Below are 24,345 nucleotides of genomic sequence, written 5' to 3'. Positions count from 1 at the left end.
TTTAACCACTGCTGGGGCTCCTCTCAGATTCGTGGACCCAGTCCCAAATCTACGAACCTGAGTTCGCACCCAACAAGGATCCATGGGTATTTTCTCCATGGCTTGGTGATTCCGAGGCAGGGTTTGCAAACCACAGAGCAGTGCTAGAGGGCAACAAACCCTGTTTCGAGCTGTGCAAATCAAGTTGCAAGGTTTATTTTTTTTCTCCAATCTAACCTGGCGAGGTTCATTTAGGCCTCCACCATCAGGAAATGATCCCCCACACCTCTTACAGTTCCTTAATATTTTTATTTTTGGGTGGACGCTGGGACCGAGTCGCCTGTCCTGTAATGGTGGCAGCAGTTATTTAGTTTCTTATAACTTTATTACATTTTCTTTCAAATCATAAAAGTACATAGAAAATACATCATGCAAAAAAGAATCGGTATCCCAAATCTCCCAACATTCAAAACAATATGTACATAAAATCCATAGAATACAAATAGTGGTGGCAGAAGATACATGGGCCCAGCTTTGAGATCATGGACCCAAGTTGGATGAGAGGAAAGGCTCCCTCATCCAATCAGATTCAGACATTTGTTTAAATTGGATCTGCACCTGAGTTCTTGGCCATCTGTCGAATAACGGTCCAGGTCTCTCTAACCTCTTTAACTATTTCAAGCCCATAAAACACATTTATGTTGCACTAATTTCTCCGAAACTACTCAACAAATGTACACCTAATGAAGTGTATGCACTTCCTTGAGTAAAGTTCTACGGTTATGCCAAGTTTGGCTTAATACCCATTAAGCCGTTTTTTCAGTGGGGGAGAACAAATATTTCTACGGGGGATAAAACGAGAAAAAGTCACTTTTTGGAGCACCACACAGCACCATTAATTTACAGATTTGCATAAAACTTGTCATGCAGAACACAAATTAAGTGGGTATTTTTTTGTGGAAAGGTTTGCAAGGACCTGTTAAATACTAGCAAAGTTATAAAGAAAATAAGAAATCCCTTTTCATTGGAAAATTTAACGTATGTATATATTACTGTAAACATATTAGTTAAGGGAAAGGTTGTGATGGAAGCAGTCAGGCAGTAATACATCAAAAATCATGACTTTTTATGCACAATGTCAATAATATAAAACTCCAAAGAATCGAGGTTTGCCAATTAAGTAGCAATGTAACTTTAACTTCCGCTTTGTCTTACACTGCTCATAACCTCAGACGACATCAATAATTACACTAGAAATGGTAATGTAATACATGATGTTGCCAGTGATGTAACCAATGAGGTCATGTGTGATGTCATTTGTGAGGAACCTAACAATGCACGCCTGAGATGTCAGTTATGGATTCCTAATGATCCTAAATGTGAAATCTCAAAAGATTTTGGTTTTTGTAACTGAGAAACTGAATCAAGTAAACTCTGCTGTCTCCAACTCAATCTTAACAAGGGGTGTTCAGTAAATTTAAAGGATGTTCAATGATATATAAGTCCTAGTGTTCTCCGGCCCAACTGCACATAGGTGATGCCTGGGGTGCTGCAGACCATGATATCAGGATATGCCCTGCAACCAGTCCTTATGCCCCTAAATTCGCTGAACAAAATCTTTGGCTGTGAGCAGGAGGCAATGAGCATAGGGTGTTTAAGTCAGCCACACTCTGCTCCCAGTCGTGTGCCTCAAACCTAATGTGCATAACCCATGGCTATTAACAGCTGATAAGGACCAGAAATTGCACAGCAGGTACTTGGCACAGGACACAACCTTTTGTTATGCCCTGCTAAGACCCTATATGCGCCTGACTCTACTGGATAAAGCCTTTAGCTTTCTGCAGTGGGCACTAGAGGAGGTGTCTATTAACCAGGCCCTGTGCCTAAACTTTGTGTTGCCAGATGTACTGCACAATGAAATTAGCCATGCTTAATAGGTACAGAGTGCAAGGTGTAACCTTCTGCAACACCCTGCACCAGTCTCCATTCTTCTCCTCTAGAACTGTGACCATGCTGAGCAGGCATTTGGCCAAGGTTGTAATCTTTGGCTGTGATATGCATCCAGTTTCTATTTCTCTATACCTACTGCACACTGGCTTCAGCCATTCACCTTTGTCCTGGCTGTGTGTCATTTTCCCCCAGCCCTTAGTTAGAGCCCACTATGTATGTATTTGGACCTGCAGTGGGCACTCCGTCTGGGAGATGGTCAATTCCAATACAATAACAGCATGTCACTATTGCCCATTTCCCCAACCGCACTGCTTCCTCCTTTCAGGCGTGTATGGGGATGGTTTTGGCACAAATTTGGCATTTTCTTACGCTCAGCACCCATTTACTGGCCCTCCAAACACACTATTCACAATCCTCTGCTCTAGCGGCAAGCACTGAGCATAGTGTTTGGATCTCAGCCATACACTGCAACTAGTCTCACAAGCTTCCACGCACATTCTAGTACGCATCGTCTTCAGCACTGTGCACAGGGGATGTCAACCAACAATTCCTTTCCCCTTTGCCTACAAACCCACTTTGCATGGACTATGGCTATGCACAGTTACGACTATGCACACTGTGTAGCATTCCATCAATTTCCCCATGGCACTCCTCTGACCTCCATTGGGAACATACGGTAATTTGCAGTAGTTAATGGCCACATAGTATGAGCTTTCAACTAGGAATGCTTACCACAGTTGCCACAACATGACTACACATCACTGTTAGACCAGCCAGCCTTAGGATGGTCGTCCCCAAATTCTTTGCCTACTTACCTCCAACTTTTGCTGAAATTCGACTTTTGTTTTCCTTAGGACTCTGTCCACTTTACCACTGCAAACCAGTGCTAAAGTACTTCTGCTCACTCCCCTAAACACGGTTTGATTAGCATATACCTAACTGGTATATTTCATTTACTTATAAGTCTCTTGTAGAGAGATATACCATATACCCAGGGCCTGTAACTTAAATGATACCAGTAGGCCACAGCACTTATTGGCCCACCCACTTAAGTAGCACTCTAAAACATCTCCCAGGCTGCTATAGCATCCTGAATGCAGTGTTGCATTCCCAAATCGACTTGCCATATAAACCACCTTGACAAGCCTTAAACACCCCTTTTATTACATAAGCCCCTAGGGTAGGCACTAATTAGCCAAGAAGGACAGGGTGCTCTGTAATTAAAAGGTTAGACATGCACTTTTAAGTTTTACATATCCTGGTATGCAAAAAACTCCCAAATTCGTTTTTCACTACTGTGAGGCCTACCCCTTTCATAGGATAACATTGGAGATTCTTTATTACACTTAATAAGCTGTAAATTCTAATTGGGAACAGGTAAATATGTCAGGTTTGGTACCTATAACATTGTAATGATAAATCCCCTTTCATGGTAAAGGTTGGATTTTTCATTACAATTTTGAAAATGCCACTTTAATAAAGTTGTCATTTTCCTGCCCTTTGTGCCGGCAACCTGTCTTGGGTCACAAGACTGGGTGTGGCTGACAGTTAGATTTTGTGAATTCCTCCCAGACAGTCACACAATAGAGGGATTAGGTGTGCCTCAATTGGCAATCTGCTGGCAGGAAGGGGGGCAGAGCTGAGCATAGCCCGTCTTACATTTGAATAGCCTGTGCTCTGCCTTCACACAAAGGGCCTAACGACCCTGTATTGTCATTGCAGCTAGCTTTGAGCCAGGGCAGTGGAGTTGAGAAATTCTATGCACTTTAAGCAAACTTTCTAGAAGCGTCTGCCATCTTTCAGAAGAAGGACACCAGGGTATAAAAATAGGACCTTCAGAACCAATTTTAAGTTCACTGAGAGACCTGTGGAAGTAAGCTTAGAGGACTGCCTGCTGCTGTGATCTGTGCTGCACTCTGCCAGACTGCTGCAGTATCTGGAAGGACTGCTTTGCTGCCCGGAGCCTGCCTTGAACCCTTAGAAGCCAGTCCTGCTGTTGAAACCTGCTTCTTCACATGTCTCAGGATCGCAAGACATGAGTCCATGGGCTAGTTTGCTGGCCTCCTGTTAAGAATCACAGGGATAGAAAAGGCCCCACCATCTTGAACCCGTACCTGAACCGAACTTGAGTGGGTCTTGGACCCCCAAGTGGTGTCCAACCAGTTTGGACACTTGGTTGTAGTACCAAAGGTGCCCATATGGCCACAAACCAAAACTAAGGAACTTAGAATTTTTTTGGGCCCAAATTAATCTTAGAACTATCAGGAGACTGGGACCAACCCGCTCGCCTACTGACCTGATGTGCATCGCCACTCGAATTCAGTTCGCAGCTTCTCCCGCTATGTCCTTCTCTGCTTCAGCACAGTTTTTTTCAGCAGTCTTTTGCCAAAGGGTTATTCGACTCTGTGGAACTGTCTTCAGCTACAGCTCTCTGCCTCTTCCCGCTGGAGGTTTCGACTTCCATTTCGGCTAAGTCCGAACATAGAAATCTTCAAGGTGGCTCCGACCCAAGCCCATCTGATGACGAAGCTCCCTCCTTTGACACCTCCTGCAGCCTTGCCCGCTAAACATTACCTTCTCAGCACATTTTCTTCAAGAATTGTTTTAAGTCCGAAGGTAAGTGCTGACCAGGCCCAATCCACTGCTTATATCCAAACCGCACTTCATCTCGGTCTGCCTTAACTTTCAACTTTGACCATGTCTTGCACGACTATATGTCTGCAGTTGGCATTTGGTCATTTAGATGCTAGTTTTTACTAAAAACTTTTACAATTCATAACTCTGGTTCTACTTATTGTATTTTTGTTTTTTGGCGTCAAATAATTTATTAGTGTATACCATTTTTCTAAATTGGCTTGGGATTTTTCTTGTGTTTTATTTTAACTTTATTATATATTGTGTGCTACATAAATACATTACACATTGCCTCCAAGCTTAGCCTGACTGCTTTTTCTGTCAAGCTATCCAGGGTTAAGCACAGGTTAATTTAATGACTTTTTGTGGTTCACTGTGCCAGGGACTGTGGCCGTCGCTTGACCAGGGCTCGCGCCCCAATGAACCAACAACCCAATTTCTCACAATCACACTGAAAATGTTTTTAAAGAAATTGCACTGTTCCTAAAGTGGAGCTATAGACATTTCTTAGCCTTTGTGATTCATAACTGGTTGGGATTAGTCAGTCTCTGGCCAGCTTTCCAGGGGACATCCTGGTCAAGAGGCTCCAATATTAAATCACAAAAATGTCTTAACCCACTCTGGTATAGAATTACAGACCTGAAAAACTGCACTTGCACCGGGACTTTTTGGCTCTGCTCCCGTAACCGGCAAACATCTTTTGAGGCCTTCTGCATCAATTTCTTAGCATTTGCGCCCTGTTTCTGTTGTTCCTTAGATTGTTCAGCCTAGAAAAAAAGGATAATTACTTAAAAGTTTACAACTGACCCTGCCTAATAATTACACAACAGCTCATAAATAAAATGAATAATCACACAAACGTAATAAACAACTTTCACTATAAATATTCAAAATCAAAGTATATAATCTAATCTCATAAATGCAACCAAAATAAATGTACTGACCCTCATTTTCATTATAAAAAAATATGCTGTTGAATTATTACCTGTTCTTATTTTTGGCTGGAGAAGGTACTACACCTTGAGCTCCATTGAGTTTTCCTTTTTTTGGGTCTTGTCAACAGACATCTTTAGGTGTCTGTTGGTGAAGATCTATTGTGAGAAATCCAATACATAGGGTGGGCTTTGTGGCAGTTCTTTGTTCATAACAAAAGTTGGAGATTGAATGCTGGCTTCAAACAACCTGCCCTGATCTAATCTTTCTCACAGAAACGTGGGATACGCCCACCTCTGAACCAGACTGGGTGGCGACCCTGCCTCCGGGCTACTCCCTTGCCTCGGTACCCAGAGTGTGCAAAATAGAAGGAGGAATAGCAATAATTTATAGAACAGAATACAAAATGAAATTTGAGTCAATATCCCTCGCCGGAGCTAAAGCTATGACATTTAATATTAAAATTAATAATAAGGTCAATTTTCCAGGTTTGCTTCTCTATAGACAATAGTACAATACTCGCAAGAACCCTAACTCACTTATTATGGCACTGCTTAATTGCAGATCATTGCCCTGTCATACCACCGAGGTTCATTCCCTCCTTTTGGACCATAGTCTGGATGTTTTATTCCTGACGGAAACGTGGCTGACTACAGGTTCCGACCCTGACATTGTCAACGCTCTCCCCTCGGGATATCTCATGTTCCATCTTGATAGGCCGGATGGGAGAGGGGGTGGAGTGGCTATTGTTTACAGAGACACATTTGTATGCAAAGCAGTAGACTGTGGCATCAACAACGCTGAAAGTTGTCAGTTTACCCTTTGCATCTCCTCCACTGTCTCTGTCTCTGGCCTCCTTGTGTATCGGCCTCCTGCTACTCTAGGGAATTTCGTGGACTCCTTCATGGAGGCTGTTATCCCACTGGCTGCTGCCTCGTCCAACTTTTTCACCCTTGGGGACTTCAATTTTCATTTTGACGACCCCAATGACGTAGTGGCAAGGGAGCTTTTAAGCTCGCTTGGTGAACTGGACCTACATCTTGTTAATATGGGAGCTACCCATAACAGAGGTCATCAGCTTGATGCAGTTTTTGCTAACTCAGTGAACCTGCAGGCTCTCCAGATGTTGGCTCTCCCCTGGACTGATCACCACCTTGTTCCGTTTAGCTGGCTGCTGGGGAACCGCAGAGACCCCGCTCCTAGACAACATACTGTGGAACGACTCTGGTCGAAGCTCCCGGTGGACAGTTGGGCGGAACAGCTATCTAGAACCTGTCCTCACCTCACAGATGACCCCAACACTGCTGATCAGCTCTTGGGCGAATGGCTCACCAACTCTCTGGACTTACTGATCCCAAATAAAAGGAGGCTTGTCAGGGAGAGAAGAATTGGCTCTGCCCCCTGGTATACCCCCGAACTTGGGTGCATCAGAACCTCTTGTAAAAGGCTTGAACGCGCCTGGAGGAGAGAGCGGACGGAAGAAAGCCAGGCCAATTATAAAAGGGAGCTAAGGAAATATAAAAAAGCGCACTGAAGGACGCTAAATAGATTTTCTATAGCGATCGGATCGAGAGAGCTAGCAATTCTTCAGGAGAATCTTTTAAAATCTTCAAGGAACTTCTGAAAGCCCCGGTCCCTCCAGTGTTGCACGATAATCCCAAAGAAAAATGTGAGGAACTGGCCAGCTTCTTCCACTCTAAAATAGAGAAAATATTATCCTCCTTACCTACTATCCGTCAAAGCGATGAACCGGTTACTAGCCCTACAAGTCGACTGATTGAGCTAGCATCCTTTGGCCCTTTCTCGGAAGAGGAGGTCATAAAAGTCCTGTTAGAGATGAAGAGTGGCTCCCCGAGTGACCCAGTCCCCATAAAACATCTCAAACTTGTGGCTAACACCTTGTCAACTCCTCTGACTGACCTCCTGAACCTTTCACTCACGCAGGGCATAGTGCCCCAGAGATGGAAAAAGGCTGTGGTGAAGGCCTTATTAAAAAAGCCAGAAATGGACTCATCCAACTTGTCCAACTTTAGGCCAATTTCACTTCTGCCTGGATTTTCGAAAATTGCAGAGAAGCTGGTTAACCGTCAGCTCTCTCACCATCTTGAGTCTAACCACCTGCTAGGAGACTCCCAGACTGGTTTCCGTCCCGGCCATGGAACAGACACTGCCTTGCTGGCAGTAGTGGAGGAGGCAAGGAGCACTCTGGATACAGGAGGGTCAGTGGCAGTGATCCTCCTGGACTTGAGTGCTGCCTTTGACACTGTGAGTCACCAAGTGCTCCTCCAACGTCTGTCAGAGGTAGGTGTCTCAGGGACGGCCCTGAAATGGTTGGGATCTTTTCTCTCTGACCGTTTCTACCAAGTCTGGGAAGGGTCAGAGCAATCTGCCCTAATCCCTCTTCAATGTGGAGTCCCGCAGGGCTCATCGCTGAGCCCTACTCTATTTAATATATACATGACTCCACTTGAAAGAGTGGTCGCCCCCTCGGGGGTGAAGATCATCAGTTACGCTGATGATACTCAGCTGGTGGTTGGCCTCACTCAGCTGGCGGAACAACCCGAGGTTTTACACGACTGCCTCGCCAATGTTTACCGTTGGATGTCTATCTCTGCCTTAAAGCTCAATGGAGGTAAAACCGAGCTGATGCTCCTGGGCAATCCCAGTTCCTCCATTATTGCAACCTGTTGGCCTCGGTCTCTTGGTGACCCACCATCCCCCAAGAAGGAGATCAAGTCCTTGGGAGTATGGTTGGAAGAAGATCTGTCCTTCAGGACTCATGCCAGGAAGACCGCAGGAGTTTGCTTTGGCTTACTGAAATCAGCCCGAAAGGTGCTACCTTTGCTTCCTGATCCAGCAAGGAAGCTGTTGATACGTGGCCTAATTCTATCGAGGCTCGATTATGGGAATGCGCTGTTTCTTGGTGCCCCCGAAGCGACCTTCAAAACCCTCCAACAGGTGCAAAACGCAGCTGCGAGAATCCTTATGGATGTTCCCAGAAGGCAGTCTGCTGCTCCTGCCCTCAGAGCGCTTCACCGGCTCCCCGTGAAGGAGCGGGTGAAATTTAAAGCGCTATGTACAGCCCATAAAATTTTACATGGCAAAGGCCCCCCTATCCTTGCTAATATGGCCCGTCCCTATAAACCTCCACGTCTGCTGCGCTCGGACCAAAAACACCTTTTGCAGTCAGCGAGATTAAGAAAAGCTCGTTCTGGGGGCAGGCGTTTCTCGGTACAGGTGGCATCTCTTTGGAACTCTCTGCCCCTCAGGATTCGCTCAGAGCCCAAGATCCTACCATTTAGGAAACTCCTTAAGACCCACTTGTTTCCACAGTAGTGATTAGCTGAGTTTCCCCTTCTGGTCTGTTGCGCCGGGACGCCCCTGGGTAAGCTGAGCGCATTATAAATTTCATATTATTATTATAAATTTCATATTATTATAGACAACCTGGTCCTAAACTTCCTTTCCTACAAGATCTTCTTGATCTCATGTAGTCCTGTTCAGATACCTCCTCCCTTACTGTACTAGGGGATTTAACTTTCACCTTGAACTCTTCACTGACTCCATGACTATGACATTATCAGATAGTTTGGAAGCTCTTGGTCTGTCTCAGCTAGTGGTCGGCCCATTGGATGGAATTTGTACAAATTATTCGGCAATTCAGATTGACAAGATTCTGCCACTGATCTGGACAGACCACAGGGCAATTATTTTTAATCACCTTGTTGGGTTTGTCCCAGTACCCCCTGCATGGTGTACACCGACATTTTTTGCATGGTCTTGGCGCAATTTCAATCCTGATGCCTTTGCTGAGCGGCTGACTAATACTGTTCCCATGCTGATATCTAATTCCAATTTGGATGCAGATAACTATGACAGCTGGATCAGAGCAGCAATAGACAAACTAGCTCCTTTAAGATCAGTTTCCCAACGCAGACACAAACCTACTGCCCCCTGGTATACTGCAGAGCTAAAAATGTTGAAATCACAGTGCAGGTGCACCGTACGTGAATGGAGGGTGCATTACACTATTGAAGGCAAGCTTAGCTATAATGAGTCTCTTACAGAGTACAAGGAAGCTATTCTTAGAGCTAAAACGGATTTCTAACTGGCAAGATATAGGAGGCAAAGAACTCTACTAGAGAGCTCTTCAAGACCAGTTCCTCCCTATCAAAGTTTCAGCAAGGAGACTCGTTTTATCCTGATTGAAATTTATGTGACCAAATGGCGGGTTCTTCCAGTCAAAAGTGCAAATAATAAACAGTGAACTGGAGGGATCGGACCCTGGTTCCCATAATCCATCATCTCAGGATAGGGAGGAGGGGCTAGAAATTAATAATCATCTATCTAGCTTCTACCCAATGACACAAGACTCTGTAAATGATCTTGTACTGACAATTAAGTGTGGCATACCAGAGGATCCTTGCCCACCGAACATAATTCACGAGGCCTCGAGACTAACTAGCTCGATATTGACCGCCCTTTTAAACACTATCGTAGGGTCTGGAGATTATTTTTCCACAGCATGGAAGAAGGTATGCATTAGAACTACTTTAAAGAAGTCCTCCATGGACCCTAGGGACGTTAAGAGCTATCAATCTATCTCCTGCCTTCATTTGGTGGCCAAGGTATTGGAGAAAGCTATTAACCAGGACTTAAATTGTTTTCTTATCTCCAATAATACTCTGCATATATCACAGCATGGTTTTCGTGCAGACCACTCTACAGAGTCGGCACTAGTCATGGCCACGGAAGAACTTCACATGCAAATTTACAGTGGTAGGAGGGCAGTCCTGATCCTACTTGACCTGTCGGCCGTGTTTGATACGGTGAATAATCTAATTATTACGCAATGGCTGAAGGCAAGTGGGATACGGGACAAGGCGCTAGCTCTTCTTTCATCATTCTTGACAAACAGAAAACATAATGTATTTTGGGACAACCTCAAGTCGGACATATTTCATCTCCCTTGTGGAGTCCAACAAGTTTTGGCGCTCTCACCCACACTTTCTAATATTTATGTGACCCCATTGGCCAAACTAGTTAGAGACTTTGGCTTCCCACTTGTGTCATATGCAGATGGCAGTCAAATCATAGTTTCTATATCTTTCAGTGAATGAGGCGCCGTTGGTAAGGTTTATAGTTGTCTTGATTGCATCATACAATGGATGCACACTAACTATCTGAAACTAAACACACAGAAGACCGAAATCATGGAATTTGGTAATGGCTCTCCAATTTGGAATGCAGCCTGTTGGCCAATGGGGCAGGAGACTGTCCGTCACCAGTGGATAAGATGAGAAATCTGGGTGTGGTCTGGGACACACAGCTTAATTTCTCTGCTCAGATTAATCGGGTCACCTCAGCCTGTTATTTTAAGCTAAAGATCCTACGGAAGATCTTACCAATTCTTCCAATGGAACTGAGGAAAACAGTGGTAGTAGCGCTTGTGTTATCTCTGATCGATTATTGCAATCTAGGGGTTGATAAACTGCAGTTAACAAAGCTACAATCTCTTCAGTACACTGCTGTCTGGACATTACTCAATATTCCTAAATTCAATCATATTTCTGAGGCCATTAGGAGCCTCCACTGGCTCCCTGTCAAGCAGCGTATTGAATTCAAGGCACTGTGCCTGGTCTATAAAACCCTGTATGGAGGCGATCCCATGGCATACCACAAGCTATTCCAATGGAACTGTCCAGGGTGTCTACTAAGGTCTGCCAATCAGGCTATGGTTAAAGTCCCGAAATGGAGGAAGGCCAGATGGGGTGGTAGATGCCTCTCCTACCTGGCACCCAAACTCTGGAACAGGCTGCCCTTGGATATTAGATCTCAATTGGTTCGGTCTAAATTCCGGGGCTTTTTCGAGCCTAGCAGTCGATCTTATCTTTGTGGACTTATCCCTTTCTTCTGTGTTGTCTCAAGTGCCAAGACACTGTGGCAATCGAGCGCTATATAAAACCCCTACTTACTTAATTATGATTAGATGGCTAGTGATTTGTTGACTTTCCTCCCTATTCTTGTGTTTATCCTGCCCAAGTTGCATTTCTGTCTGTGTTCTGACTGGACGGCAGGTGTTCTTTCACTGCTAATGTCAGACATCCTTCAATCCAACCCCTTTCTCCACTGAAAACTATCTCCCCTCCCATAAGCCCTCTTGCAGTGCCAATTCACTCAAGCTAGGAGTGCTGGACACTGCTGTGTCATTGAGTGGCCATCTTACATTTATTTTAAATCATTCCAAGACAGCTGCTTCTGCATACATGCATGACAAGCACCGTTTAATTAATTCACCATTGCTTTAACAAATCCCCAAAAAAAGATAGCCACTGCTGATGTACGAGCATTTGTGGCAGCCATCTTCCAATGGATTTTTTTAAGGCAGTCTCCCGCATTTAAAGTATGCATTCCTTCGCTCTCCATTATATGCATGAACCCATGAATATCTGCATGCTAATTTACTGTAAACAGAGGATGGGTGAAAACTTACTTAAGGGAATGTTTACTCACAACTATGCTCTATATTGGCCCCCTATTAAACTGAAAAGCCCGTTAGACTTTTGTTATTTCTGCAACCGGTACAACATTTAATTGAAAATGTGTAGGATGCGATTATCTCTCAAATATTTATGAAGAAGTGAGCTACATTGTTCTTCACGGTATTAGCTGTGAAAGATGCTCTATGCTACCTCAACTAATAGAGTATGCAAATGTTCCCAAATAATCATGGCTACCATACTGACATAGAATTGCTATTGTTCCTGGCAGTCCATATCCCAAAACACCTTGAACGGTGGTCTGCTGTGATGAGAGTAGCTGACTGGACAGAACTGCAGATCATGCACAGGCACTGCAGATGCTGCTGTGCCTATGTGTCTGCATGCAACCTGGCAGCAAAATGGGTGTTGATCCTAGAGGAGTGTTTGAGTTGTGCAGTGGGAACACTGAGTTCAAATCTGCTTTCACCTACACTATTAGGCTTCAACTACCATCCGGAAGTGCAGCTCAACATGATCTGTAATCAGCACTCGCCCATGCCGGAACAGTGCAGGAGGGCTCCCGCCTACTGTCTCTGGAGCATGAATGCAGGTGAGTGCCAGATCAAGAGGAAGCCGAGGTAAGCACAGGCATGCATGACTTTCTCGGTGGGAGGCAGCGCATCGTGTGCCTGAGCCTGGGGTCAAATCTGTCTCCTCATGAAAGTGAGGCAGGAGATGCACAGCAGTAGGGAATGAGGGTCTTGTGTTAGTGTCTATGTATTGACAGGGGCTCTTCAAACGCTTCTCCAGTAGATGAAAATGTTATTAGTTTGGCTCAAAGTGCAACATTTTTAACCTTAACAGAAGCCATTGCTCCTGACTTCTTATTGAGTGCTTGTGCCCAAGCAGCTCTCATTTTCCACAATGTTAGCCTATTTTTGTATTGCTTGGTTTTCATTTGGAGAAATGTTTTATTGGAATGCCTATTCATGGTAAAAGAAAGATTCAACAGGAATGTCTGCACCCTAGCTGTGAGCGTTTGTGTTTGATGTTGCATGTTTATATTTGTTCATTCCTGTCCATGACAAGTCTACTCTGTGGACTGACTCATGTGCACACAGTGGAATTGGAGCTTTGACAATATGGTGCCCACAAAACACAGGCATGCAGCTTGGTAGGAAACAGACATTGTAGAAAAGTAGCCTGCATACTACCCTTGATAGAAAAACAACATAGTTACATGCCTCTGTTCAAATACGTACATACCTGTGCATACTTGCACAAACAGGTGTAGTAGGGTGGCTACATGTTATAGCAATTGCTGATCGAAAAAGAGTTTACAATCCGATATGCTCATTAAACTAATGTGATTCATGTATAATATTTCGATAGTGCACGCTTCTAAATCTGAATCAGCAGTCATTTTTCTGGGTCACAGTGCGGGTTTTGGTGTTCCGAACTATAGTTGACAGGCAATGCCAAATGGTGTCCTAGCGAGACCTACTTGTTTTTTTCCAGAGCTAGTTTATTACCTCCAAAGCCCTAAACATGCAGCTAGGGTTCTGAAGTCAATAGCTCTACTTTATGTGGTTGGAAATTTTGAAAACTGTAGGATGAGGTGGAACAACAGTTGTTAAAAATATCAACCTACTCTGGATCTAATGTAAGCAATGAGCTGATTTAGTGGGAAAACAAATCCCTGGACTCCCCAGTTCAGGTTAAAATGTCCCATTAACAAATGTTCATTAATGTACATCCAACATAAAAAATGTAGATTCGGTAAAAAAAAAGTTTTGGGAGTAATGACTCCAACGCTCTTTCATTTGCCCACATCTTGGCTCTTCATTTCTGTCGTCATCATCCGCTCAAAAATTAAACCTGAAGGGAGCGATGCTTGCAAGTAGTCTAAACTAGTCTCTACCGAACCGTGGGTCAAGAGCCGATTTTTAGTTGTTCGTTTAAAATCCTTCTGTATTCCTTTTTTGACATTTGCTGAGCTTCAAAGACAGTGGTCACATCCAGGGTGAATCTTCTGACAAATGGCTACTAATGTTTTTTAACATGGGGATTTGAGTTCACAAACTACTCTCACTTTGAAGTCAGAGAAAGAAAGGCAAAGAGAATTATGTGGTAATCTTGTCGGTGTACAGTTAGTATGAAAGGAAAGGAAGTAGGATGTCATTTTTTACAACACACAAAATGTAAATATCTATAAATGAACTGGACATTCTTAGTAGTTAGGAAAGCAAAAATGAAACACATTATTTTATAATTCTGAAGTGTAATGGAAATAAAATTTCAATATGATCAAACAAATCAAGACACTTGACAATGCACAAATGATAAATATTCACCAAAACCCGATTTCAACACATTATTATTTGTGTGCAATATAGTTTTTTCAGTTGAACTGTATGCCTGTACAAATTTAGTGGCCATTTCAATGGAAAATACGCTGTCCGTAAATGACAGTACACTACCACAGGATGCTTAATTAAAAAAAAAAGGAATCCCTGCCTTATGTTCTTTAAAGCTAGGTGTATCGCGAAGGTTTGTCAGTTTAAAAATTGGGTCGTGATTCTAAAATGTTTGGGAAGCACTGGTCTAAAAAACTGGCAATTGCTTTGGGTGGCATTTCAATCCATCATTAGCGTAACCATTGTGCCACTCTAAGCAGAGGCTTGTCTCATGTAAATTAATATTGACCGTGGTCCTCACAGAAAGAAGTCCATCATGAACTGCCATGTGAGGCTCCCTCAAGAAGAAACCACAAGAAACCTAAGACCGGTTTGGACCTTGTTGGGCTTTAACAGAGAGGTACATCTTGGATCCTGTGGACAGAGTGAACAAGGGACCCATTTCTGAACAACCCCTTGAACACATAGGGTATTAAATCAAACACACAACAGTGAAGCCAGTGGTTAGAATATTAGCAAGCATTGCTCCCATCACTTTATGTGAGTTTTATGTGATCACCGGAATGGCCAAACACACCTTGTTTTAACTTTAGCCAGTGGGTTCAAGTCACAAAAAAAGCATTATTTAAGGTTCCTCAATTCCAAAATACAAAACATGCCGTACACATTTTTTCCCTAGTAATATGGCTAGGATCCCACCCAACCGTCATTAAAAACATTGAGTGATCCTGGATCTATTTATTTATTTATATCACTTGTAAAGCGCTACTGCCACCTAACTGGTATCCCGGCGCTTTTGCCTTACTGGTGGTGAGTGGAAATGATAAGTTCTGTGCCGTGTGGCAATCCTAAAACAGTATAAAACAATGTTAAAATTGGAGAAAAGTCTCTCGGCATCAGGAAGGTGATTCCTTTTCCGAGCTGCTTCAATGACTAAAGGCCGTCCCCCTTGTCTGGTTTTTCTAAATTTGGCCACACAGGCCAGATTGGCTGAAGAGGAGCGTAAGCTCCTACTGGGGATGTATAATTTTATTCCCTTTTGCAGGGTGTCAAACCAAATCCATGTAAAGATATAAAAGCAATACAAAGGTACTTAAAAATGATTCTTTGTCTTAACAGTTAGCAGTAAAATCTTTCAAAGACAAGGATACAGAGGATCTTCGGGGTCTGTTCAGGGCCAATTTTGCCACTGCTGTTTGAACTCTATGAAGTTGATTGCGCATGTATTCCAGAGCTCCTAAGAGCCAGGTGCTACAGTAATCTAGCCTGCTTAGGATCACACAAAGAACTACCAGTGTTCTAGATCTAGCAGATCTGAATTGAATCCTTTCTATTGTGTAACTATTCACACTATATTTTCCTCTACCAACAATTAAACCTCTTTACATCCACTTTGATGCATATCTTCATTTTCTTTTTACAAGGATGTGGCTGATCAGGACCCCTGCCAACTCCTGATGTCATTTCAGTGTATATGTTCTATACTGTACTACTATCAAAGTGGGCCCTGCAATACGTATAAAAGGAAAACATTTAAAAGAAGTATTGGAACTATATAAAATTCTCAGTCATACCCTGGGCCCACTAATATATGATCTATTTTTAGGGATCCAATGGAGTGGTATCCCACCCACCTCATGGAGAGAAACAAATATAATTATCTTTCCAAAAAAGGACATACCTCATGATCAATTATCATCATATCGTCCAATTTCCCTAATCAATTCGGATTCCAAATTATACGCTAAAATAATGGCCATCCGGCTCGGACGGGTCGTCGAACATCTGGTCTCCTCATGGCAGCACGGGTTTATTCCCGGCAAAGGTACGACCGGCCATACTCGAAGAGCAATCTCCCTGTTTGATGTAATGTCTGCAACAGGAGGCCAGATGTCGATGATCCTTCTGGATGCCGAGAAAGCCTTTGACCGGGTGTCCTGGAACTTTTTATGGGCAGCCCTGACGCAGTATAATTTCGGCCCCAAATTCATCAAGTCTATAATGGCTATGTATTCTAAACCAATAGCAAAATTACAAATAATGGGCTCTGAATCAAGTATAATTAGAGTATCCAGAGGCACACGCCAAGGCTGTCCATGTTCTCCGATATTATTTGCCCTGTATATAAACCATTTGATTTTGAAACTTTTAGAGAACCCACTAATCACACCTATAGTTGTTAACAAATTTGAAACCAAAGTATTGGCCTATGCAGATGATATTGCGGTACTAACGCCTAATCCTTCCGTGGCAATATCAGAATTGGAGGCAGTAACGCAAGTCTATGGACGCTACTCTGGATATTCTCTGAATAAAGAAAAAACAATCATCCTATGTACCGATAACATTATTTGTAATGATCACAGGAAAACTGACACTGCTACATACCTTGGTGTTAGCATAAGCCCCGATGTTACACGAATCTCTCAACTCAATTATGAGCCATTACTAAACACTGTAAAGAAAGATCTAGATCGGGTTAATAGTCTACAGTTGTCAATAATTGGTAGGGGAAACTTTTTAAAAATGAATATCTTGCCAAGGGTGCTTTATCTTTTCCGGGCTATTCCATTGAAACCAGAAGAAAAGGTCCTCAAAATTCTAGACTCTATTATGTCCAAATTTATGTGGCAACAGGGCAAAACCAGAAGATCCTTGAAGCTTTTGTCACTACCACAGAACAAAGGTGGACTAGCTGTTCCAAACATTCTGCTATATCTCTGGGCTTCATTTCTCCAACAGATGGCTCCTCTACTTTATGAGAATCCTAGCTCAGATACTATGGAGGATGTACCTATCCCATCTATATACGAGCTATCCCTAGGGGAAAAAGCTAAAGGTCTTTTTCTAAGACAAGTAGAGAGAAGCTACTACAAGAAAAATAAATTCAAAGTTATCACGAATGCCTGGACAATCTGGTTAAGGATTACGAAATATATGCACATCCCAAAGCTTAACAGGTATTCTCCCCTATGGCATTCTAATCTTCTTCCCGAACTAGGAAGCGATGCTATCGCAAAGAAATGGCACTCTGTAGGAATTACCTCAGTTGGTGACCTTTTTGGTGCGAATGAGGCTTATAATTTTACTGATTTACAACAAAAATGTAATCTTCCAAATGGGCACTATTTTAAATATTTGCAGATTCATACTATGCTCAAACATAAGAACCCTAATATTAACTCGGAGAAAATTGAAATTATCGATACTATCGCTAAAAGAACAGCAAGAATAGGTACAATCTATGGTCAGCTACTGGATAAGATACAAGATGATCTAGAACATACAGAAATTGCGTGGGCAGACAGACTTGATAATCGGAATGTAGATATTGATATGAGTCTCTGCCTATCATCACGACTACTTATGTCAGCCAGTTTAATAGCCCAGACCTATAAGACTATCTATAATCTATACTATACTCCGGCCAAATTATATGCCTGGGGTAAAAGAGAGAACGATCACTGCCCCAGATGTCTTAAAGGCCCTGTAACGCTTATTCACATGTTCTGCGAATGCGACCAACTAACACTTATTAAAAAAATCATCTGTGAATTCTGGGAGGAAGTGTTTGGCCATAAAATACTCGACTCCCCTACTCTATATCTGCTAGGTACTGATAATACACTAAACCTGAGCAGGGAAGAAGAGGACATGCTTTTTATAAGCTCGGCAGTCCTCAGGGTAATACTAGTAGCACGGTGGAAAGACTCACATCCACCGAGTTTTCAAATGCGGTTAGCACGCCTTCTTGGGGTCTTCAATCAGGAAAGTGCTATCTATGCCACTAGAGGGCCAAGATCCGCTATGCGTGGTATGGCGATCTGGCAACCCATCACTAATTGGAAAAGGAGGCTTAGCACAGTATGATTGTATGATAATGACTTACCCTAATATCTTCTTTTATATGCCTTTTTTTATTATTATTATTATTTTTTTTTTATTGTTTTCTTCATTTTTATTTCACTTTCTCTCTCAATATGAGAATGAAAACAAATCAAACATGAAAGCCATTGTTTATTGTATAATACTATTGTATTTTGAATACTTTTTCTTTTGTATGTTCCTGTTTTATCTGGTTCTGAAAAATAAAATGTTAAAAAAAAAAGTATTGGAAGGTGTTCTGAGCATGAAATGACAATGCTTTGTGATGGTATTAGTGGCGGTGTTGGTGCTGTTAATACTGGTGACATAGGTGGCATTAGCATTGTGGTGCTGGGGGTATTGATAGTAGTTATGGTGTGGTAGAAGTGGTAATGGTGGTGAAAGCAGTAGTAGTATTAACATTAAAGGTGGCGATAGTGTTGTTGGTCCTAATGCTATTTTCGATTGCGGTGATATTAGTGATATTGATATTGGATGTGGTGGTATTGATAGGGATATTGGTATTAGTAACATAGGTGGTTGTATGGTATTGTAGTGTTGGTATTGGTGGTGTTGTGTTATTGCAAGTGTGGTATTAGTGGTAATGTGACACTGGTTGTACTGGCCAGGTGTGGTATTGATGTTGGTTGGACTGGGGTGACTAGTGGTGGAGTAGTATTTGTGGTGGTGGTATTGGTTGGTACTGTTGATGCTGGTTGTAGCATTGCTGGTTATGCTGAAGGTTGTATTGGTTCTGGTGGTGGTGGTATTGATGGTATTCATGGTGGTGGTATTAGTGGTATTCGTCATATTCTTTGTGGTGTTACAGGAGTTGGTGGTGCATGATTAGTAGTGGTGTGGTATTAGTGGTGGCACTGAGGGTGATGTGTCAATGGTGGTGGTATTGGTGATGTGCTTCTGGTTATAAAGGAATGTGTATTGGGATAATGTTGTTTTTAATGGTAGTGTATGTATGTGATCCAAAAATTGAATGTGACAAAGTGTAATGGTTAGATGTACAGTTTAGTCTTAAAATAGTCATTTTTGCATTATATTACAAATACACAATAGGAGGTGGAATAATGCACCAAAGAGACAATAACAATAGCATACATGTCTAAGCAAAGTAAAAGCTCAATGTATCCCTTGCAGCTCGCGGGCTGAGCAGCTGCGAGGCATACATTGAGATCGGCTGCCGACTTCGACCTGCGGGCACTACCTCAATAAACGCATACGCATACTAGCGCATACGACAGCCTCAATACCATTGTGCGCTTGGACTCCCCGAAAAAATATAACGATTAAATGCATATGGATTTAAAATACGATAAACCTAACCCCACTGACTGCCGATTTTAATTCACCAATCCGGACTCAAAATGGCAGCCTTTGGAGAGCGCCCATAGAAAGAGGACTGCTCCTTGAAACATCCAAGGTTCCTAACCGTACCCCAACCTGCCCTCAATCAGTTATAATAGAGAGAGGACTGCACCAATCCAGTCTGCAGTAACTGAAAGAGGCCTGCAAAACCTTTTCCACTGAAACAGAAAGAGGACTGCTCACTTCTACAACCTTGGTGGCCATCTTGAAGTGACACTAACTGACGACATGAACCTTCAAAAACCAAGACAAGCCGCTATCCCCCCTCATGCACCACTATTCTAACATCTATGTCCACATTGGCCTGTCCTCAATCAGTTATAACAGAGGGAGGACGGCACTAACCCAGTCTGCAATTATAGAAAGAGGCCTGCAAAACCCCCTATCTACTGGAACAGAAAGAGGACTGCTCACCTCTCTAACCCTGGCGGCCATCTTTTAGAGTCTCTAACTGTCGGCATCAACCTACAAAAACTAAGAGACAAGCCGCTATCCACCCCTCAAGCACCACTAGCCTAACAATTAAACCCACATTGACTGCCGCTCACTGTTCCAGCTCTTCATGAGTGCAACCACTGCAACCCAACATGGTGAGCCCCGGTCTAACTGCCTCTGGGACAACCGCTTACACCCTGGTCTACCCCCCGAACCTCTCTAAAACCGCTACAAAAGCCTTCAAACACTGCACCCTGAAAAACCATCCCGAGACACTGATCTCGGACCTACGTTACTGTGCGGACATAGGCACCATCACTAATGACCTTGTTTTCTACTCCAGAAGAATCCCCGCCTGGCGCAGTACCTTCTTAACATTCCTCAATGTACGCTCATCAAGGAACATTCCATATGGCACTAAGCTCACCACAGCGCCTTCATCAACCCTTCAAGCTGTCCTCACTATCACCCTCTACAAAAGCGGCATTGTACTGATCCAAGCCTCAACTAAAAACCTGTACAAATTCTGAGACCTTTTTACCACTCTCCGAAACCACTTACATGGCACTGGGACGCCGACCAACACCTGGCCTGACCCTACTTCAACCCCCCTGCCCAATCTAGAACACCTTAAACCCCTAACCACTCCCACCAACCTCCTTGACGCCTTGGACCAGAGACCTGTGATTCCACCCCTCCAGGCTCCCCTCTCGAAATCCTCGGATCCCTTCACAGCTCACCTTAACCCCACCAGGCCTCCTTCAACCACCCGAGCGATAAAAACCCTGAACCCTTGGTCTCCTCCCTCCACAATCCCCACTCGGTCTCTATGACCATTACATCATCAGCATCTCTCGCTGTGGCAGATCAAGCCCACCCTTGTCCACCAACCCCCCCCCCCCCCTCCTCAGCGACTCCTCCTTTAGCAGGTCACGCCAGCCCCGCCAACACTCAAGCCACCCCTCCCAAGACTCCTAACATAGCCCTCCCTTGCCCTCCTACCCCCTCCCCCCCAGCGACTCCTGCTATTGCAGGTCTTGCCAGCTCAGCTAACACGCGAGCCACCTCTTCCATAACGTCTAGCACAGTACACCCTTTCCCACCAACCCCCCTCCACAGCTATCCACTCTCTACACTCCAGAGGCTCCAAAATAATTCAGAGCCTCCACTCCTCCAGCCTCAATCTAACTAACCTCCTCCACCTCGCCGAACTCTCTTGCACAAACCTCATACCTCAACTGTCACTCGCTCCAATCCCAGAGCTCCCGACATGCCCTCTACCGACATCCTTGAGACATCTTTGCCCCCACAAGCACTCCAGCTACCTATCAGAAGAGGAAACCCTTGACCTCGCCCTCTCCTACAACCTTTCCCTCTTCTCCACAAATTCACAAGACTTCACTGAAAATTAAATCCATGTCTACCAGATGCAAGTGCTGCAAACCCCATCTGCACAGTCGCTATAAACCCATACAGATCAGCCCCCCGCTGCAATAGAAGGATGGTCGTTAGCAACCTTGCACTCGTACCCCTGCTGGTGCCGACCCCCGCTACCACCCCTCTCCCTGCTCTGAAGGGGCTCTTAATCAATTGCCGCTCCGCAGTAAAGCATGCGGCCAATATCGCTGCTCTCATCCTGAACAACAACACAGACTTAGCCATTCTAACAGAATTATGGCTTAACGACGCATCATCCCCATGCCTCGACCTCTTAATCCCCCCCAACTTCAACATTGCCAGGCTAGACAGACCACATAACAAAAAAGGTGGCGGAATCACCTGCATCCATCGCTCTAACCTCCTTGTCACAGAACTTTTAAAGGATACCACTGATGCCTGTGAATATCTAGCCCTCTCAGTCTGCAGTAGCACCACCCTCCTCTGTAACCTACACATATTTTACCAGCCCCCGGCAATAACGAATCCTTCACAGACTACATCATGGAAGTCATCAAAGCTAAGAACTCCCCCAACATCAAAGACATTTTCCTCGGTGACTTCAACCTGCACTGGAACGACCTTAAGGACCCCCATGTCAACGCCATTAAAGACCTCATGACCGATCTTGCCCTGACCCAAGCTTGCCCTCGCCCAATATACTCGAAAGGGGCTACTCTTGACGGGATCATCTCCAAGGAGACAACCATCAAGCTCATATCGATTGACCACCATGCTATCACCTTCCTGCTACCTGGCACACGCAGGTCAAGGACACCACAACCGGTGCTCCCTAAACGTTAGGCCAGAGATACCAAAAACCTTGACCTCAACGAACTCGAGACTCACTGCAAATCCGACCTCCGTCCTCCCCGCCACGTCACCTCAGTCAGTGACCTTAATGATCACTACTCTGTTACTATGTCGAATATCCTTAATGACCTAGCCCCTCTTAAACCAAAAAGATCTCAAGTCAAAGATAGAAACCCATGGTCCCTCAACGACGAGAGGAGATCCCTCCGACAAACAGAAAGAATCTGGAGACAGCACCCCTCGGCTGACCACCTAAAACTTCTTCGCCAGGCCAGAAATACTCACAACAAAAATATCGTCAACTCAAAAAAAGAGTTTTTCAGAGCGGAATTAGGAAATGCCCAGAACAGACCACGCAAACTCTTTGAGATGGTCAAACTCTAATTCGAACAAACTATCCAAAACAGCGAAAGAAAACCCTAAGTCTCTCATCTCCTCCGAGGACTTCTTCTCGTGTCTTGCAACCAAAATCAAAACTTTAGATATCGAACTCAAGGCGGCCTCACTCCCCCCTCCATCCCTTGACCTTCCTACTCCTCTCACCTTGCCGCCATGGTCCTCACCGAAGAATCTAGCACACTGGTCCGAATTCACACCCTACGATGATGACGCTGTCGCAAAAATCCTTTCCACCTTTAACCCTAATAACCATTTCAATGACCCGCTACCCTCAAACTGTCTTGCGGCCGTTGCAAAATCCATCATTCCTAGCTGGACTACGATAATCAACGCCTCTCTCAGGCAGGGATCTATTCCGGCCTCACTGGGTGCCGGCTCGCCCACCAGCGCTTGGCCGCCCCCCTAGACCGATGGTGGTGAAGCTCCTCCATTATAAAGACCGGGACCTCCTAATCCAGAAAGCTCGGGCCTCGGGTCCGTATGAGGTGGAAAACAGCCGAGTCACGATTTTCCCGGACTATACTCAGGCGGTCCAGAAGAATAGGGCATCCTTCCTGGCGGTGAAAAAGGAGCTGAGGGAGGAGGGCATCCAGTATTCCTTGCTCTTCCCGGCCAAGCTGCGGATAATCCTGGATGGGAACACTCATTTTTTTCAAAATCCGGATGAAGCGTGGTCATGGTTGGAGTCGTATCGAGCTGGCACGGACAGGACTGGCAAAAGTCAGCGAGAGAGGCCTAAACCGCCTCAGGTCCGGAAATCTCAACGGATTCGCTCCCGCAATAAGCTTCAGCGAGCGAAACGGGAGGCCCAAATGGCTGCGGACAAAAGAGGGGCGCTGGCAGCGACGGCGGCCATCACGAGATCACAGCAGGAGAGTGACTTGGCGGCTACGGACTCTGGCGAGGACGGTGGCAGGACTGGAGAGGAATTTTCGGAGGCGGAGAGCTTGAAGGGGCCGGTGGTCACCCCCCAGACGTCTGATGAGATTATTCATGGCTGACTCTTATATGGGACTTGGGACACTGTCTCTTGTGGGGAGGTATCCTGTTGCCGCTAGATGGGTCGTCAGGTAGGGTGAAGCATCAGCATTGCGGGATGGAAGGCGCGGGGCGCGGGCTCCGCCTGCCCGGGGTCGGCGATAACTCACCCCCTCAGGGCCCTTAAGGCCTTCTGTGGTGGCGACCACAGGTTAGTCGGATGTGTGTTTTGTTTAAGGTTTGGATCGGGGCTGAAACTGGGTTTGTAGGCTCTGTCCCAGGGAGTGGGGTTCGGGGAGTTTTTTCTATGGTTCGTTTAGGGGGGGACAACTGCTATGGTGTGGGCATTGAATGGCTATACTTGAACTGGACCACTCTACGTTGGTATGGGGACGTCACCTAACTTGAAATGCCTAACATGGAATGTCCGAGGACTGCGAACTATGGTCAAACGCCACAAAGTGCATGCTTATTTGGTGAGGCGGGGGGTTCAGGTTGCCATGTTGCAGGAGACTCATTTAACGAAACAGGAATGCATCGCATTACAGAAGAGATGGAGGGGTCAGGTCTTTGGCACCACTTACTCCGCGTTTGCTAGAGGGGTACTGATATGGGTGCGAGCGGGGATACCGTTCCAGGTGTTG

The 24,345-nt window shown here is 44.6% G+C and overlaps 1 protein-coding gene across 1 annotated transcript in view; it reads right to left on the bottom strand.

The window, feature by feature from the left end:
• The window catches only part of WWC2 (WW and C2 domain containing 2), a 957,428-nt gene that overhangs the window by 1,261 nt on the left and 931,822 nt on the right, over nucleotides 1-24,345 (bottom strand). The window contains exon 22 of the mRNA XM_086962466.1: nucleotides 5,203-5,330. Coding sequence (XP_086818592.1) covers nucleotides 5,203-5,330 — 128 coding nt within the window. The remainder of the gene's footprint in view (nucleotides 1-5,202; nucleotides 5,331-24,345) is intronic.

Source organism: Lissotriton vulgaris, chromosome 3_1 (genome assembly GCF_964263255.1).
Source record: "Lissotriton vulgaris chromosome 3_1, aLisVul1.2, whole genome shotgun sequence".
Taxonomy (NCBI): domain Eukaryota; kingdom Metazoa; phylum Chordata; class Amphibia; order Caudata; family Salamandridae; genus Lissotriton; species Lissotriton vulgaris.
This window is presented reverse-complemented; position numbering and strand designations above follow the sequence as displayed.